This window comes from Pezoporus wallicus, unplaced genomic scaffold (assembly GCF_028554395.1).
Source record: "Pezoporus wallicus isolate ANWC-B61680 ecotype Strahan unplaced genomic scaffold, APGP_CSIRO_Pwel_v1 contig_5261, whole genome shotgun sequence".
In the NCBI taxonomy this organism is placed as follows: domain Eukaryota; kingdom Metazoa; phylum Chordata; class Aves; order Psittaciformes; family Psittacidae; genus Pezoporus; species Pezoporus wallicus.
In genome coordinates this window covers 2,461,776-2,481,097 of record NW_026642423.1, presented here as the reverse complement: position 1 = coordinate 2,481,097, position 19,322 = coordinate 2,461,776, and the positions used below count along the sequence as shown (strand labels likewise).

The 19,322-nt window shown below is 40.5% G+C and overlaps 1 protein-coding gene across 1 annotated transcript in view; it reads left to right on the top strand.

The window, feature by feature from the left end:
• Positions 1-930: 930 nt before the first annotated feature.
• SMARCAL1 (SWI/SNF related, matrix associated, actin dependent regulator of chromatin, subfamily a like 1) overlaps positions 931-19,322 on the top strand; it is a 40,867-nt gene continuing 22,475 nt past the window's right edge. The window contains exons 1-8 of the mRNA XM_057430146.1: positions 931-1,854; positions 2,613-2,663; positions 5,397-5,657; positions 6,810-6,860; positions 10,692-10,872; positions 11,828-11,978; positions 14,696-14,854; positions 16,648-16,713. Of these exons, the coding sequence (XP_057286129.1) occupies positions 1,014-1,854; positions 2,613-2,663; positions 5,397-5,657; positions 6,810-6,860; positions 10,692-10,872; positions 11,828-11,978; positions 14,696-14,854; positions 16,648-16,713 (1,761 nt within the window). The 5' untranslated portion in view covers positions 931-1,013. The remainder of the gene's footprint in view (positions 1,855-2,612; positions 2,664-5,396; positions 5,658-6,809; positions 6,861-10,691; positions 10,873-11,827; positions 11,979-14,695; positions 14,855-16,647; positions 16,714-19,322) is intronic.

The following is a 19,322-nucleotide window of genomic DNA, read 5'->3' as shown; positions in this document are numbered from 1 at the left end:
TGCGCGGGTTTTGGAGGGGGGAAGCGGCCCGGCCGGGGCTGCGCCCAGCGCGGGGCTGTAGTGGAGCTCCCGGGGGACAGGAGGGAGCGGGCGTGGACCCTGGCCTCAGTGTGGTGCGGTAGCGGCGGTGCTTGAGGATTGTGGGGGCCTCAGCCTGCGGGGCGGGGGCTGGGACCGGGACCTCAGTGCAGTTTTGGATAGGGGAGCCGGGTGCCTGGTAAAGGAGCGGGGCAAGGGGTTAGCCTCACTTCTTATAGGGTGATGAGGAAAATAGGTTTTAGTGCTGCAAAGTGAGCAGCCGCTTGGGGCATGGAGCCGGAAGTAGATGGAGTGAGGGCAGCTCCTGGGAGAGGTGGTGGGAGCCAGGTCCTCGCTGTTAATCAGAATGACTTTGGTCTGTGAGTGGCCGGTTCTCAAGGCAGCAGCTGATTCTGCACTTTGGGTTCAGTATGTATTTGCTATGCATTGTGAGATGCCCACAAACTGGAAGGTGATCAGGAAAGACAAGATTTTTCCCCATCTTTGCTTTTAGGTACCAGAAATATGAAACACTTCCACACAAGGCTGTACAGAAATGTATTGCTTTGCTTTCATCTCTTTGCAGGGCTGGTCCTGTGTTACAGGGTGTCCCAGTGCCTTGGCTATTTTACCAGTTCTGCTGGGATTTGCAGAGAAGCATGCTCAGAACTGTAGCAGACCAGGGATTTTCTCCTTTTTCTGTATGTTTTATCTACATGGAACTGTCATGCAAAGCCCCAGCAGTGGCTGTCAGCATCTGCTTGCTGACAATGGCTCAGCATTGGTCTGACAGCTTTGCTGTACTACTGGGTTTTTGTGTAGGATCAGTTACTGTAATAGTCGCTAATAATACTTAGTTATCAACACAATAACTGTTTTTGTGGGGAACACAGTTGAAACTTCCTGTCTCTTTTTACTGTGTTTTACAGACACATGTGACTGTGATTAATTCCTGATGCAGTTTTGATTCAAATTTATTGTTTAAATTGTTGAAGATGTCATCAGGCCTTACAGAGGAACAAAAGAGAAGAATTGAAGAGAACCGCCAACTGGCTTTGGCTAGGAGAGCAGAGAGGTTGGCAGCCCACAGAGGTGGGCATGTGGGTGTCGCTGGACCTCGGGTGAAAGAACAGAGTCCAGGCCATCAGGGAAGCTTGAAGGAAGAGAACAATCATGTCAGATTCATTAGCCAGCACAAACAGAATCCAAACAGTCCAGTGGAGCAGAAGAGCAGTCTTCAGAAAGATTATAATCATTACACTGCAAACCAACAGATGGCTGGTTCGCATGGAGAGCAACAAAAGAATTGTTCAGAGAACTCGGAACAAGCAAGTGGCATTAAGCCTACAACGATCGCAAATTCTCTGAGTTATTCCCATAAACATTATGTGGATGCTGATGGTCAGGAACATGGACAACAAGCTTTAATTAATCTTGGTACATTCCAGCAGCCCAAATGCTACCCAGCTTTCAAAACCCCTATGGAATCATCTCATCCCATATTAATTGATAACAGGCACCCTGATGGTAGTAAAGATTTACAGAGTCAGAAAAAATCTGCCATAAAATACATTACACCACCAAGCAGTGCCAACCCGAGTGATACAGAAATGCTGATAAGGAGACCAAAGGAAAGAGAAGGGGAAGGAGGTAGGATGCAGAAGCTGACCAACTGTATCAGTGCAGGCTCTACCTTTGAAGCTGCCTCTTGCAAGAAAGGAAATAGTGTTACAAGAGGAAAATGCGTGAAATATGGGGAAGACCGATTTCAGGTTGAAATAGGGTATAATGCTGAACTTATGGCAGTGTTTAAGAAGATACCAAGCAAAAGCTACGGTAAGAATTGGTTGTTTGCTGTTATCTGATGTCCCTGCCCTTGGCAGGGGGATTTGAACTATAGATGATCTTAAGGTCTTTTCCAACCTGAACTGTTATCTCCATTTACATGGGATTGAAGTTTCAGCATCTGCTGGAACTGTAATTGCTATATGCTCTTAGAAGTGTAGCTATTGCTGTGGTAAAATATGTGGTATTAAATGAGGATTGGAAAAGTAAAGACAGCTGAAATTGGAAAGAAATTCTGGGCATATATAGCTTGCGCTTGGATTTAGCCAAGAGGTTAAGAGGCCCTGCTTTATGAACAGTGCTCTAAGAAGTGTAGTGACAGTAGCTGCTTGGAGCCTTTGGGAGCAAAAGAAGTTGTCATAAATTGATATGAGAAAATGAGTCACTACAGCTGAAATTTAGAGTTGATGAGGTGATTCTGTTAGCTGGGTTACTGAGAGCAGTGGAGTCTCCACCTTTCGGCTTGCTTCTGGTCTTTTCTCACTGCCTTTATTTGTTGTATTCCACTTTTGTTTCTCCCATGTGTTGCTGCTGCTGTGAATGGCTGCTGATTCTTCTTGGTTTAGTATTGATATTCCCTATGGCTTTTTTTGGTGTCATGTATCTGTAAACTTGAGCATACTGTTTTTCAGATGTGTATAAAAAAAGCTTGCATGAGTAGCTTGAATTCTGTCTTACCTCTCATGAGTGTTTCACACCACCATGTTGTTTTTCCTGCTACACATGATTTGTATTCTGCCCTATTTTAGATCCTGATATGAAAAAATGGAATTTCAGCCTGAAAGATTACAGCAGTTTCAGTAAGTAAATGATAAAAAAGAATCCAAATCTTGACCCCCTTCCACTGTCTTCCATAATTATCAATTAGTTTTGTTATTGTCTGGAGTAACAAAACCAGTGCTACTCAAACATAATGCCTATCTGTTAGGCATCTAGCTCATAACATTTTTCTGACACTTTGTATTGATTAGAAATAACTTAATTTTTCACATAATATATATTAACTTTTTCTGATGTTGCTGAATTTTCCAGCGTCCACCAAGCCTGATTGTAGGAAAAATATTTACTGTGCACATACTTCATAGGAATATGTATTGAGAACTGTGTTCTACTTGCTTAATTTCTAGGTCTGTTCGTGTGTTTTCTTTCTAAAGAGCTCTTTTTATTTATTTTTCAAAACAAAACAAAACCCAAACAAACCACACAACAGACTTATTTTCCTGTTAATTTGGGTGGCAGAAAAGGAAAAAGAGTTAATTTCTTAGGGCTTTGAGTGAGTCTGAGAATGGATTTGCCTTTTTCTGGCATACCAAGTATGGTCTTTTCTTTCTCTCCTGTCATTTTGTTCTGGAAAGACTGAGAGATGATAAAGGCAAACACTTCAGGTAAGCTTTTCAAAAGCATATTGTATTGAAGTGAGTGATAAATCACTATTGATTTCAGTGGGAACAGAATTAGGCCTGAGTTGAGCACTTTGAAAAACCCACAGTTGAGTGCTGGTATTTTAGCTTCCCATGTGGGTTGCCACACATTTATAATTTAAGTGCTGCTGGTTTGCTTGAAGTGTATCAAGTACAGATGAGAGCAGAGTCTCTGCACCAAGGAGCTTGCAAGAGAAGAGGATGTTTTTTAGAAATCAGGGGTTTTCCTTAAAGCTATCAAATATGAGTTCTTTCTGGAAAGTTCACGTTGACAAGTGAAGGCAGTATCTGATCATCATTGGGCAATGGTATCAGGAGAAAAATACCCTGAAAAAAAGGAACTGACTTAAAAGGGCCTTGGTTTGAAGACTTGTAAGTGTAAAAACAATTATTTTAAAGGTTCCTACAGTTAATTTTATTCTTCTGAATAGTGTTATCCTGTACTACATTTATTTCTTTGTACTATAAATAATTAAACATGCAGTCAAACTTAGAAAATGATGTTGAAATAAAAGAGTAAAAAAAGTTTGGTTTTTTTTTTGTTTGGTTTTTATGTTTTTTTTTTGTTTGGTTTGTTTTTTGTTTTTTGTTTTTTTACAATTCCAGTATTTGTTGTAGAGGTGAGATCTAACTATGTAATACTACATCACATCTAAAATCTTTTGCTTCATGCAGTGGGAGTAGAGAGTATAAATTGGTGGCTTCCTAGTCCTCTACTTTAAAAGTTAGTTTCACTTTAATTTTTTAATTTTTTTCTTTGGAATATAAATCTCAAATGCTTGTGTTTATTCTGGAAGTCAGTTATTATTTTAAAATAAAGTTGACTTAAGTCCAAATGGTTTATTTATTTATTTTTGATTAGGAAGAAAGTGTCTGAAATTATTTCTTCCTTTTTTTTCCCTTTTTAAATCTTAACGCTGAACTTAGATTTTGTATGTTTTTGTTGCGTATCAGTAAGCTGGACTATTTAAAAATAAGCAGAGTGGGTCATGATGTGCAGCTTAATGCTGAAAGGACTGGATTTGTGCTAAAAAGCTACCTAATAGGGAAGATTGCTTCTCTCTACAAATACATGTGCTTAGGGGCCCTTTGCTTTTGAGTCTAATGGACTAGAGATGTTAATGAATCTTTGTTTTACTGTAGTACCTGTGAGTTGGAGTCTTGGGGATGAATTTCATTGTTTGATGCTGTAAAAATATGAGAAAAAAAAAATGTTCTTAACCATCACAGTTTGGCTGTAATAATAAAGACAACATATGTGTGTAGACTGGCAGAGGAACACAGCAAGAAGTGGAATGTTTACTAGTGTGGATAGCTGTGGTTTCAGGCTAATAGCTGTAAAATGCTGTGTCCCCTCTCTCCCCATGCCCCAGCATCATGACAGAGGCTGTTGCTAGTCAGCAGTAAGATTGGAGGACAGATGGTTGGGAGGAAGTAAAAGTCTAACTCTAAGACACAGTAGAATAAAGCGTTATGGACTTTAATTATAATGAAGGAGTTTTAGGGGTTTGGACTAGATTCCTTCCTGATATCCTTCCTAAAGGATTGTGAACATAACAGCAGCCCTCCTAGATGAGGTTGCATATCAGACACTGACATAAGGCAGGAGGCAAATATTTTTAGATCTTTCTCCTTTGCTGTTTGCAGAAGTAAGCTTCCATCTTTTAAGGCACATACTATTGATCACCATGCCCCTATCCCTGTGACTTCATAAGTGAAAATGCTGTGTGGCTGTGTGTAATTTACTGCTCATGTAAATCTGCAGATTGCTTCCTCTGCCCCAATAAGCCACATTTTTGGAAATGCCAGTAGGGAGCCTAATACAGTGACAGTGCTGGATAGGCCCTTGTTCACCTACTGTCACATATGCTTTCTGCCCCTGCTGTATTCTCTGTGGAAAATCCCATCAACCTGCTCCTCCAGGCCATCACTCTCTAGTCCTTAGCCCTGTGAGTGAAAGCAGGGGAATCATCATGCCTTTTAAACTTGAAGATACATGATTTGTTTGTCATCCTCCTGTCTTTTATCTTCCCAAACCATCCTGTGCATCCTTAGTTCATCAGTGTTCTTCATTATTAATTCTTTTCTCTTATCTCGTGTTTTTCTCCCTAGTGGAAGCAGCAAGTCAACTTTCGTCAGTAATTCTGGCACCACTGGAAAGAGAAAATGCAGTTGGCTTGGCATCAGGCTCTTGTTTTGCTGGCAATAGGATTGATCTGAAATCCCTCTTGAAGATGTGTAAGAACTGGAAGAAACCCTCAGCCTGTGTCAAAGGGAAGTGTGTGCTGATCTCTCGCTTGCGGTTTGAGGTTGATATTGGGTATTCTGCAGAAGTAATTGGAGTGTTCAAGCAAATGGGTTCAAGAAATTATAGTGAGTCTCTGTTGTTTCTGCTTTATTCTAATTACATTGTTTGGGCTGCTTTTGGAATGCTGTGAACACTTCAGAGGAGAGATTATAAGAGTACATCCCTCTAAAAGAACATAAGAGGTTGTGCTTTGGTGAAGATTTTGAGCTCCCATAGTTATGGCATAGTGCTATATCTGTGTTCTGCACTCTATGGCAGAACATGTACTCTTCTGGGCCAAAGTGATACTTCAGGACTCAGCACAATTATATTTACTGTTGAAGCTGGATGTGCTGATAATTTGCCAGAAGTATGAAGACCATGCATAAGTTCTTGTCTTTATCATCAAATGCAGTTTGACATTCCTATATTTTTTTTTCTGTGATATATAATGACTGTGACTGCCTGAGCAGATCCAGTTTACCAGCAGCTTTACTGATGTTTTTGGGGCAAGTGGAACTGTTGGCATTCAGATTTCAATGGGAAATACCATTTTTTTTCCACTTGCAATGTGGGAATTGAGGCACAGAGTAATGAGATGACATGTACAGTGTCACAGCAGGTCAGTGACAGCATGGGGAACAAACCCTCAGGCTCTTGTTTGGGCAGGGCCCCAGCTGGCTCACTGTGTCTTTAGCTGACTGAATTCAGTCTGCCTTCCCTGGAAGTTGTAGGCAGGTGCTTCCCAGGAATAAACCTGCCAGACAAGTCTTCAAGTTACATTTTGGGTATTGATGAATTGGTGAATTTCCTCTGTACCATCCTGAGCACATCCTTTGTAAGATACAGAGGTAAAATTGAAAGCAGTGGTGTTACTCACAGAAGCTAAAGTTTATTGGTTGACAAATAAGAACCTTCACACACATTCTTCATCCTTTCTTGCAGTAAAAAGAAAGTGGTTGCCAGAATCCTTGGGCAGGTGCTTTTTGCAAAGGTTCATTAGGGGAGCTGACCTTGGCTTGCTCTGGTGATACCACCACTTCTAGATGTGTGCTCATGCTTTTAATTGTACTTCAAACTGCTTAATGTAAAACAGAGGAGAATTGATTGCTGGATAAGTAAAAATTCTTTTAAAGCAGTTCTGAAATGCAGAGGATATAGATGGATAGCCATGTTCTTAGGGACAAAGAATTCAGTCTTTTCAAAAAGACTTATGACAGTGTTTGTAACTATTGCAGATATCAACACCAAAAAGTGGAATTTCCTGCTGGAGGACTATCCCAGACTAAGTGAGTAGCTGCATTTTCCTGGCTAGGGCTATTTTCTGGGGAGGCAAATTAATCCTAACTTCATTTCTCAGGCTAAGCCTTTTCACTGTGGGGAGATAATTTGCTAACAAACTGTGAAGCAGGTATCTTCCTGTTTTGTCAGACATTTATACTGTTTGTCCAGACTCAAAATTTTATAAATGTGTGTTATTCATGGCAGTCCTTTAGGGAACCATTGGGAAGATGGCTCTGTTTTGTCAGATTCTGCACTGAATTCCTGTGCTGTTTTTTAGAGCTCATGGATGTATTTGCTATCACAAAGTTATTATTATAATTTATACAGCAGCTCTATTTGAGCTAAGGAGGTGCAGCAAAATGGATTCCTCTGTTCCCATTTGCCAAATTTGAAGAGGTCAGTGTGGTGGCTGCCAAGCCTTCCTGTCCTTACAGAAATTCTTTTTTTTAGCTTTACTGTCCTTAGCCTCAGTGCCAGCCTGCATTACTCCCTTTTGTGTGTGTATCAGTTCATAAACTGGCACAGGCACCCCTTGCTTAGAAAACAAACACATAGCAGGCTGTCTTACTTCCAGTTCTTTAAGCAGTTTGGATGGTATTGTGCTGTTTCATTTCACAGCACATTTTGTGTTTCAGGTCAGAGTGCTAGATTTTCAAATCAAATGATTTCTGTAACAGCCAGCTCATCCACAGTTACAAGTCTAGTTGCTGTCTGGCTGATTCTGTTCAGCCTCCTATGTTACAGCTGGTAGTAATGGCTTTGCAGGCAGCACACAACTGTTACGTTTTTAATTGATGCACAAGGCAGGTTAGAATTCAGGTTGCTTCCATAGCTGAGTTGATTCTAAGCAAAATAAGAAGAGCTGCTTGTTTCTCTTGCAGAAGTGTGCAGATCTGCTTGAAGCAGAGGCCTTCATCTTGAAGCAGATTTTAATATTTCATATTTCAAATTTCATATTTCATAGAAATCCAGATTTATTTGTAGCTGGTTGAGGGATGCTTAAAAGGAAGCTTAGCAAAAAAATTTTTTTTAAAAAGCATTGTATTTTCCCCTGCATGTGCATCTTAAGCATATAGTGTTGCTACAACATTCATTTCTTGATCGAAGTTGACCATTAGACGCCTGCCTTTATGCATCTATGTAATGCTCGTGAAACTGACTCACAGATCTAAAATGAAGAGCTGTGGTTTGTTGTGTTTGGTTGATTTTTTTGTTTGGTTGGGTTTTGTTTTTTGGTTTTTGATAATGGATGCCACTTTGAGGAATAATCCAGTCTCAGCAGCATGCTCCTAGTACATCTGCTTCTTAGTTTATGTTTAGCTACATTTACGGAGTGCTTTGAGATAAATAGCATTATGCAAGTCCTAAGTATTATAATTGTTATATATCAACCCACTTGACCTTCTGTGTTTTGTCTTGGTACTCGTGTGAAGCTGTGTGGCTGTGGAATTTGATTGGGGTAAGCTTCAGGCAGATAATAAGAAAGGTGCTGACATGTCACACTTTTTAAGTGTTACAGAGCTGAAATGCTGCTGCTCAGAGGAGTTTTCCTCTAGCATGAGCTCCTGCATCCACAGGATACTGGAGTGCATTTAATAATTGAATATCTGCATGCTCCTATGATGCGTGTAATGCAGGGCCTTGTAGGAATGCCAGATCTTGAAAACATGCGAGTGTGTTTTGGTGGAGGCTATTGGGAAACTCCAGGATTGGGATGCTGACAGACTCTGATTTTTGTGAGAGCTGCTAATCTCTCACAATTTGCTATAAGTGCCTTTTGTGTCCATAGGGCCTGATCATGTAGCACGTGGTAGGCAGTATGAACAAAACCATCATCTCCCAGTCTGTCACTCTCTCAGCCATGCTGGCTGGCAGTTGTATACATACACATCATATGAAGTATTCAGAATCCTAAAGATTTGAGGAAAGAAAAAAAAATCATAAATCTTCTTGCAGGGTGTAATTTGTGAGGGCATTTGAGGCTTCTGGCACATGCCTTTTTGAGGAACAGCATTTGCTTTGTGCCTGTTTGTTTACCTACATCAAAATAAAAGAATTTTTTAAAGGCTGGTTGCCATTTCCAGCAGAGAGATATGTTGGCTGGTAACTGTTTGTGGAGGTTAATGTCTCTGCCTAGTTGCTCAGTCATCTTTATGTAAAGGTCACTTCAGTAAAAAATGTCTGTGGGATGAATCATGCTGGTGGCAGATACATCTTAATCACTCTCCCAGCTCATGTACAGAACAATAGCAACAGAATTATCAGTGAACAAATTGTAGCAATTATGCTAACACATAGCTCAGTCTGTGAGTGTAATAACAAGTTTGTGCTGCACTTTGGGTGGAGAGAATTCCTGCTATTGAGGAAGTATAAATTAAACTGGAGAGTTTAAAAAGTTTGGTTGTTGCCCAGCCACAAATGGAAATCTTTTCATATGGATATTTCTTGGAACTGCTTTCCCCTTTCATATGGCAGGGCTCCATCCTGCTGCTTTCCTCTTGGAGATAGCTGAAATAAAAATACTTAACTGGATTCTGGAGGTGCATTTACTGCTGGTATAGTGAATTCTTGTTTCAGTTATTTTTGCAAAGAGTTGTTTTATGTCTTTCTGACTTCTTACACAAACCAACCACTAAAAAAAAAAAAAAGAGTAGCTTCCTGCAGTAAAGGATCTGTGCACTTGTATTTGGGTTCCTAGTGTAGAGGTGTCTCTTATTTCTCAGTCAGTGGTCAAAGATTGATTGCTAAACATGTTTTCCTCATCCCAGATCACTGCATGTTTTAAACTGGTATTTGTTTTCATAAAATTTGTTGTTGGATTAAAAAGAAATACTTTCATCTTTCTAGGATGGGATATAGGTGGCTGGAGGGGACTGAAATAAGGTTGTCTAGAAGGAGAGTTGCTCTGACGCTCTGCTTGTTGTGATGCATGGGTTGAAAAGATGAAGGCCCAAGGTCTTTGCATAATGGAGGCTGGGGATTTCTTTAGTTTGATTGGGAAAGCTTTATGCTGTAGATAAAACTGAGAGGCTCCATGGCTGAAACAACAGTGGTGGTGAGGGACTCAAGTGACTGCCTATGGGCTGGTTCTGGCTTGCAAGCTACTCCAGTCCAAGAGAACAGCAGTGGATAATAGCTCAGCAGGGAGTTGCTATTGGTACTCTGTCCCTGAAGGATGGCTGTCAAAGTGCTGCTGATGGTGGTACAGGAGCAGTTTCTCTGAGTCTTGAGGTGCTTCCTGTTTCCTTATCCAAATGTGGTAAAAGAGGGGTCATAAAGTGGAGACGGCACCAAACCTGTGTGAATTTGAGAAGAGAGTTTTCAGAGCTGAAGTTGTATGATATTCTTTAGGTAACTGTGTCTCGGGTCAATCCTGATCACTCAGAGACAGTGGAGACCTCATAGGTGTTTAATGCATAATCCCAAGGTCAGGATAAAGATGCCCCTGCTTTCTAGGCTTCAGGAGTTCTTTTGTTCAAATCAGTACTTTTATTTATCAGTATAGTGTGCCCTAAGCTGCACTCAGTGTGAATAATCCAGCTCCAGCTATATTAGTAGCAATCATCTCTGAATGATGGCATCAGACTCAGGGTTTGGGATTTTTTTATAACCAAGTCTAAATATGAGGGGAGGAGATGTGATTCATCATGTGGCTCTGAAATAGACTTTAGGGAAGAGGTCAGGTCAACACCTGTGCATGATGCAGTACTTTCTTGAGCTGTTTCAGGATAGGAAATAATAATTGTTAATGAGGCTGAGGGTGTTCCCTAACATCCATAATGTAAGTTGTGCGTATGTTGCCCCTTTCTGATAATAAAATGTTCTGTTCTTTGCAGTGGAAGTGTTACAGAGCCTTGCGTCAGTAGAAGTGGAGCCGCTGCCAGAGGCAGTGATACAGACCTTTGCTGCTCAGATACAGAGAACTACATCACAGACAGACATTCCTGATGCTGACCTTTCAGTAGTGGACTCCAGAATTGTGAAGAGCCTCATGCCCTTTCAACGGGAAGGTGTGAAGTATGTCCTTTTTGCATGCTATTAAGAGCTAGTCCTTGCCTAGAATGGTGTACTCTATATTGGTACCCAGACTGCATTATCTTCTATGGAGGGTTCAGCATTACCTCAGAGTCTTGGGCTGTTACGCTCTGTTGCTCAGGGCTCTTGGTTATTCGGTGTGGTATGGTTTGTTTTGTTGGGGTGGTGTTGTGGATTTATTTTGAGTGACACATCTATTCTGTTTCTACCTAGAATTCTTTATCGTGAGTCATTTTGTTAGTCTCATAAAATTGTTCAAATGATACATTTCTGATCTCCCTCTGGTGAATCAGTGTGTGCCTAATTGTCATATGATTTTTTTATGTTTTAAGGTCACCGTTTTTTGTTTGGTTTTGTTGTGTTTTTTTTTTTCAAAGTACATCTCTTGTTGTTGTTTTTTGAATAATAACTGCACATGGGAAAGTGCCAGCAAATGGGACCCAGGCACTGGAAGATTTAAAGTGGCTAATTGTATGTAGAGATAAACTTTTAAATGGCTCTGTCCCCATCACATATGGTCATTAGTTGTTGACTTCAAGATGCAATCCATGAAAGCCTGTACTTACTGATGTTAAAAGGGCACTGTTACTAATATTTTCTTAGCTCAGCCAGGATGAGCTCTGGGACAGGATTTGAGTAATATCGTGGAAAGAATGTGTTTTAAATAACTCTAGGTCTTGAGATGGCTACTCATGAAATCAAAGTCTCTAAAGATTGGGTTGAACCACTGCTGAAGAGCTTTCAAGTTTGAAAGGTTTGTGAGAATTGCTCACTTGTGTTAAGACAAAGGGAAGGGCTCCAGGTTTACTGAAGAACCCAGATCACTTCCAGGTGATCCGCATTATAAGCTTGGTGGAGTTGTGCTCATCTTGGCTGCCATGACACATAGTAATCCAGTTCTTGACTCTTACTTAATTCCTCTCTCTCTTTTCCCCAGCTTTGCAATTTTAAGAAACGGACGTTTACTTATTGCGGATGACATGGGCTTGGGCAAGACTGTCCAGGCAATCTGCATTGCTGCGTATTACCAGAAGGAATGGCCCTTGCTGGTGGTGACTCCTTCTTCTGTGAGGTTTACATGGGCAGAGGTACTGTGAACTTGAGCATGTGCAGGTGGCTGCTAGAGAGCATGTGTGATGGTTGTGCTGTGTTGCATTCTGTGTAAGTTAAAATTTTAAAAAGATGTGTGTTAAGAGGGGGAGAGGGGAATTGCATGGCAGTGACTGTATGGTATAAGCATATTTGATTTTATTGGCTGATTTTCGTTTTGTGGTCCAGATGATCTGCTGGAAAGAGGGACATCTAGGGAAAGTATCTCCCTGACCCTCTGTTAACTTTGCTCCCTGCAAGTCAGCTGGCTCTAATGGGGTGTTCTACTCACCAGTGCCAAAGACAGTAATTGCATTCAAACAATTCTCTGTTGTAGAGAATTGTTCAAGTCCTTCATAGCAGTATTTGCCAGTCCCTTGGCTGGAACAGAAGCCCAGATGCTGGGATTCTCCACTTTGTTTAAGAGGCTCCATTCTCACCATCATTAAGTGTCTGTCATAATATCTTTTGACTTGTCCACTGTGTGCTGCTGACTCCTCTGAGTCCTTTATTAAAAATCAGAAGCCCAAGAAAGCTTGCATAGTTGGGAAATATATCTTGAAATAAAGTATTGTGATGACTTTTACACTGAGACTGTTGAGCTGCCATAGGCTAGTGAGATGTTCGCTATGGGAGAAAAAGGTGAGCCAGAGGTTCTAGGTCAATAATTTCATGCCTGAGCAAGAAGGGTTGGGAGTTTAGCTTTCCCTGGAATGTTGCATTGATGAGAAGTGTATTGATTGGGATTTGCTGGTTTTGTGCTGTAGCAGGTTGTTAGAGCATCTTAGTGTTTGTTTTTATATCCAGTAGTGCAACAAAATGTTGGGCAACGGGAAAAGAAAATTGTTTTCTGAACAAAGAAGTGATGCTTATCATGTTTGATATTTCATAGGCTTGTAGACCTCTGGGTCAACATGTAAATTCAAGGCTTCTGTGGGATACCTACTGGTAACAAACTGGGCCCTGGCTTCCTGAAGTACTGGGCACCTGCCAGCTAAACTGTGGTGTCCTTCAATTAAGCAATATGAGGTGGGGTGGTTTGTTGTTATTTTTTTTTTTTCTTTCTTTGAGTGCTTCCTTCCCCTACTCCCAGGAGGCTGTTGTAGGAGATGTTTTGTTAGAATGTTTGCTTTAGAATGAGTTGTGTTGCGTTGTGTGAAAGTAAAAGGTGCAAGTCTAATTCAAGTGTGTCACAGACAGTGGAAGAAGGTGGAGTTTATTATTGTCTACTCTGTCCATTGTTGTACACCTGTGTTTTACTATAATAGTAGAAGGTTTTGTGGTGTCTCTGGAGGTGAATTGCCAGAAATTGTCTTAATCTCAGAGTTGTTAGCATTTTATTTTGGCTTTCCAGGCTCAGGCTGCTGGGAGCCCATAGGAAGCTGGCAGGACCATTTCAGATACTCTGGATGAGAAGTACTGCAGCCATGCACATTTTGAGTTTGGCAATGGAACTTGAATAATTAATGTTCAGAACAATTTCAAAGCACTTCTTGTGGACAGAGGTCAACATCAAGTAATAAATACAGGGTCACTTTTATGGTGTGAACTAGTCATGTGCCTTCATAAAAGGAGAGGTCAGTACAGCTAGGAGCTTTCATATACTTCCCTGTTGCTGCCAGATTTGTCTTTAAGTTTTGGCTTAGTGTTAGTCACATAGTTTTTGGTTGGGATCTAACTTTGTCCACTTGTTGGTCCATTTTTTGTTGTGGTGCTTTTCATAAGTGGTGAAGGAAAGTTAATTGTTAGTTTCTCACATACTGAGAAATGTGAGAAGCTCACATTTAACTCCTCTGGCTGCTGCATGTGGTTACTGAACAGAGGAGAAGAATGATACTTGGGGGACTTCCACAAGTGAAGGGCCTAGAGGCAGAGATGCCATTTCTCATCACCACTTGGATACATTTTCCTAAAGGGAAGCAGATCCTGGTTGCTGAAGCCCTAGCCTTTCTCTGCAAAGCAACATCAGCAGAACTCAAATGATGCAGAGAGGTTGGTATCATTTGGGACACAATAACAAGGGAAATGGTGGGTGCTCAGTAGCTAACAGATGGGTTTGGGGGAGGATATCTTGCTCTGGTGTGGGGAGCACTTCAAGAGGTTGATTTGAATGACACATGTATTTCAGCTGCTATCATAGAGCAGCTGGTGTGTTGTCAACTTGACCTTTTCATTTTGTTTGTTTGGAGTATTTTTTTATAGGTGCTTTAAGGAGAGGTAGTGGATGATTTTTTGTCAATCTGGATGAGTAGTACTTCATCCTCACTGTGGAGTAAACATTACTATAGTGAGAGATGTTTACCTCTTAAAAGTTTGTGCTTCACAGCCTGAGTTTGCTGTTTAGTGGGAAAACTGAACTTCCCTGTTAGTAGTTTTCACTGTCTCTGGCTCTGAGCGAAACGGGTAACATTGTCAGGAGGTTATGCAAATTTCTATTACAGATCAGATTTTGGTTTTCAAGAAGAGGGAAGAAAGAGCATGTTTGAGCCTTCCTAGCTATGGAAGATAGATTTGGCCTTACAGTTTTGTTCTTTATCTTCCCACTACTAGGGTTGTTTCCTTGGAGAGACTGTTTAGCCTTACTGTGCTGTGTCTAGTGGTGGGTGGAGTGGCTCCACGTTCTAAGCATTTCTAAGAATGCTTTGTGAAGTGCTTTGTGATCCTGACAGAGAGCATAAGCACCAAAACACAATTAATTGCTTTCCTCTTCCTCCAGGCATTTCACAGGTGGCTTCCATCCTTGAGTCCAGGCAGCACGAATGTCATAGTGACTGGCAAAGACAATCTAACAGCAGGCTTGATCAACATTGTCAGCTTTGACCTCCTCAGCAAGATGGACAAGCAACTTCAGAGCACTTTCCAAGTAGTTATTATTGTAAGTGGTACACTAAAATTTTGAAGTTAATTGTATGCTGCAAATGGGGTGACCTTTGTGTTGTACAGTGGAAAAGTGTAAAGCAGGCCTTATTTGAGACTGAAACTGACTCATAATTGGGGCTGCGATCATAGCTGTCTTCATGAGTAGAAGTAGGAGGTTTCCCTGAAACCTTTTGAGATAACTAGTAGAGTTAATCATTTATGATTCCTGAAGCTGTGTTTTCTCTTTTAATTGTTATGGTGCCCCTCTGATTACAATGTGTTTGGGCATGTCCTCTGCTGGAGAGAATGGTATTTAATGTGGTGCTTCAATACAGTAGGCTTGGAATCATATCTTTTAAGGGGATTGGACTTTAGGATGGTGTTAGTGTTTATCCAGTAAACCAGATAACGTCTCAACATCAAGTATGTGGATAAAGCATAAAAAAACCCCTCCCTTTGCTTGTGTTCCACTGACAATCTGTATTAAGCCTTCTTTGATCAGTTGTATAACTTCTTTTGTAAATTACTTTAAAATCCATTATTTAACCTTTTATAGAGTCATGATAAAGTGCATTTTTCTAGATTTCTGTTACTAGAAATTCGAAACATCTAGTGTTTCAAATCCAGCTTGGATCAATAGAGACCAAAAGTATATCTGTAGCTTACTGTGTTTGATGTTCTCAGTCTAGTTTTCAGCACATGTATGTACCTGTCCCTAAGATCATGACAATTAGAGTGTAATAATCATTTTGTTTCTCAGCATCAGAAGGGAATGTGGGAATAGATGGAGTTCTCTGGAGATCAAACTATTTATGGAGGAATTGGTTCCCTCCCCCCTCCATTTTTATTTTTTTCCGCTGCGCACTCCCTGACAAGCTATTCTGTCAGGGCGGAAATGTGAACTATTACTTTCATATGGTGGTGCTTGAAGTGAAGGGACTTGGGCTCTAGGACTACTGCGCTGAAACTGTGAGATGGCAGATATTCTTTCTGTGTGTTTATGTGTTCAAATTTGGACCCTGTATATATTTTTACAGATGAGAGTAGTCTTATTGAGTGCAGAGCTTCCCTGCTTTTTCTCACAGTCTTCTTTTGATGTCTGGGAACATTAATCTAGCTTATTTGTTAATCAGGAGGGAGAAGGCAGTATCTGAGAGGCTAACCAGTTGTGTTGTCTTTTCATGCATGGTCACGTGCTCATCCACAAGTGTAAAGATGAGAATGTACCCTTAGAGGTCACTGACTCCTTTTTGTGTCTAAGTTCTGCCTTGCTACAGCAGTAGAAATGAAGTCTGTCTGGGGGTGATATCTCAAGTAGGAGGTTGTTATCCACCTGGTGAGCCCTATCAGCAGAACAGTTGGATCCTAATTAGATTTCTTTTTTTTCCCCCTCATCATTTTCATTAACCCCTTATTTAGGGAAGTGGAACTGTATAGGCCTCCTGTATTTTCTCATTTAAAGGACACACAGGGGCAAATGAGTATTGGTGGTAGAAATAATGTTCCTGTTTCTCCTTCCCTCTCCAGCCCCCTCTGCTCACTTGTATCTGGTCATTTGAGATTCGTAGCCTTAAGGTTTGATTTCTGTGCTGTTTGCTTGTCACTGTGGGTTTGAATGTAGGAAAGCCTGCTATTCCCCATGCTGTCTTTTCACTTAGGATTTGATATGGCTACCCCAGTGCTTGAAATATCCTCTGGGGTGATAGGTTTGAAATATTAGATAGCAGAAAATACTGGGAATTTCTCCTGTAGCCTGCAGTTGGACTATGGCTCAGAACTGTCTTCACTTTCATGCTTGTTTCGTTTCAGGATGAATCGCATTTCCTAAAGAACATAAAAACTGCACGATGTCGGGCTGCCATGCCTCTACTCAAGGTGCGTATTCTGGATGCTAAACCTCCAGCAGCTAAGGTCAGGCTCCCAAAGCGATGTTGCTCCAGTTACCAGGTTTAGGAGCCAGCAGATGAATTCTGGTGCGCAAGTGGAAATCCAGGTAGTGTTGTAGATCCCAGAGCAAAATTTGTCTCTGGCTTAGTCACTTGTTTCCATACAAATGTTAGATAGTAAAACCTAACAAAAGAACTTCAGAAGTACTGCCACTGATGAGTTTTATGGTGATGGGGAAAAGGGAATCTCTTACCGGATGGGAAAACTTTCTGGATGTGTTCAGGGAGAGCAGAAAGAATAGTAGTATCAATGTAGCTTGTTTAATAATCACTATCAGTTACTTCTTGACGCACAAATTGCTGCTGTATATCAAAGTGACATTACATAGGTTTGTTCCTTGGCTTTGGTTTAGGGCTTTACTCTGTTCCTGCAAGCATTCAGTGAATTTGTGTGGCTGGGGTTCAGGAGCACTCCTCCTGGTTAAATGTACAAAGCTAGTAGGAAATGGCAAAATGTGGGGTTAGCAAGACAAGTGGCCCTCAGGAAGGAGGCAATATTCAATTATGCAGTAACAGGAGAAATGTAAATTTTCATGTCTACCTGTTGTCCTGGTATCAGAGAATCAAAAATCTCCCTGGTAGCCTTTAGCAGATTAAAGTTACTAGTAGTTTTACGTACTAAAGAGTATTAGAACATGTACATTAGACCAAGGTAAATGCGGTTCCTCTTCAGCAGTTATCAGCAAGTGTGTATAAAGAGATTTGATCTGTGATGGCTTTATTGCAACCTACTTTTATATGAAAGATTCTTAATGGCATGTTGAAGGTGGTTGTCCTTGAATAGCTTCGTGGTTCCCTTTAAAGGCCTGTCTCTTCTCTTGGCTTTCAAATCACTTCAGGCTTGTAACATTTGGAAACTTAAGTAGGAGGTCCAATTTTATGAGCAGTTTGGATTACAATAATTAGAGTTTATATTTGAAAATGGTGGAAAATAACCTCATTGGAGGAAATTCCTTATGGAGGAAAATTCATCTCTTTACAAAATGCTCAAAAGGTGGTCCTTTATGCACTTACTGAGAACTTACATTTTTATGCTGCCACATCACTGGTCTTAAAGTATTGAGAACTGGTGCTTCTGAAACTGAATTTCAGTGTTCTGAAAGCATAAGATTTTTGTGTTCATATCATGCATTATCTCGCCTATAAACAGCATACAGCACCAGGTAGTTGAGGGTAGATGTTCAGGTAAATTTTATTCTGCTTGCTGACTATAACTTCTAAAGTGAGTATTTGCTGTAATAGCTACTCTTTTGCCCTCCTTGTTTTCCAACACAGGTGTTTTCCTTTAAAATTAGTCCCTTTGGCAGCTTTATCCTCAAGTATTATTGAGTGATGCTGTGTTCACTGTTGGCACAGCACGTCACAGCAATGCTTTCGTATTTGAATGACTGCCAAAATATGAGACATTTTCATCACTTGAATACTGGGTTTAACAACTGTACTGTGTCATCTTTTTAGTAAATAGTCAATGTGGTAAAAATTGAGTATTTTCAGTATCTTACATGGCGCTTTGAGATTATTAAATAAAAGACATTGATAAACATGGAAACATGCTGCTGGGGGAGAATATTCTTGCTCTTGCCTTCTTTAGGTTAAAAGGCCTAAAAGAGTAGCACTGGGCCTCTTGGAAGAGACCAAGAAAACATGCATCCATAGGTCGCCCCTTGATAGGTAAGCTACTTCTAGCACCTCAGTCTAGCTTAAGGTGACAGTGTGAAGCCATGCCAGTGCTGTAACCAAAGCTGCTGGAGCCAACTCGTGCATTGTATGCCTTCAGAGCATTGCCACAAGCATTGCCATTTCTAACTGTTGTTAGCATTATACTACTTTAAACTTTCTTAAATTGCCGTAGTTGTTTATATTTCCCACAAAGCTCCCAGCATCCTCATCCATGAAAGCTTAGGTTTGGCCTGAATTTTGGGGCCAGAGAAGGAAAAAAACTCAACACCTAAGAAATGTGATTCTTGGTCCTTACATGCTACAGACACTTGAGTCCATAATGACACTGGACAGATCCAAGCTAAATTTTTTCTGACCCTGAAATGTTTCTGTCACTTCCATCCGTACTTAATGGATTCTTTTCACCTTGATAGAATCTGCTTCTGTGACTTCTCCATTTGAATAATAAGTAACATATAAAAATTGTTGTGAGTATTTAGGCAGAACTGCACAATAATCAGATTAAATCAATACATTAATAATAAAGATGACTTACCTTGAATATTAATTTTAAATCTGCCTTGTTAGCCAAGCTGAATCTCCACTTCTGAAATATTTAACCTATGGTTACAGCATTTAAAGCTTCATTTTAGTTTTAATATCTGACATTTAACTGGTTTTCGAAGTGGTATTTTTAGCCACTCAGTAAATAATTCATCTTTTTCTGCTTCCTTGCATATATTACATAGCATGTCCAGTATGGAATTATTAAGCAGAACCATGCATTAAATTTGTGGCCTAAGTTTGTCAGTTGGGAACTTACAGACATTTTTCTAATATTGAAAAAACTCACAGGCTCTGTGTGTGTGTGCGCAGTAT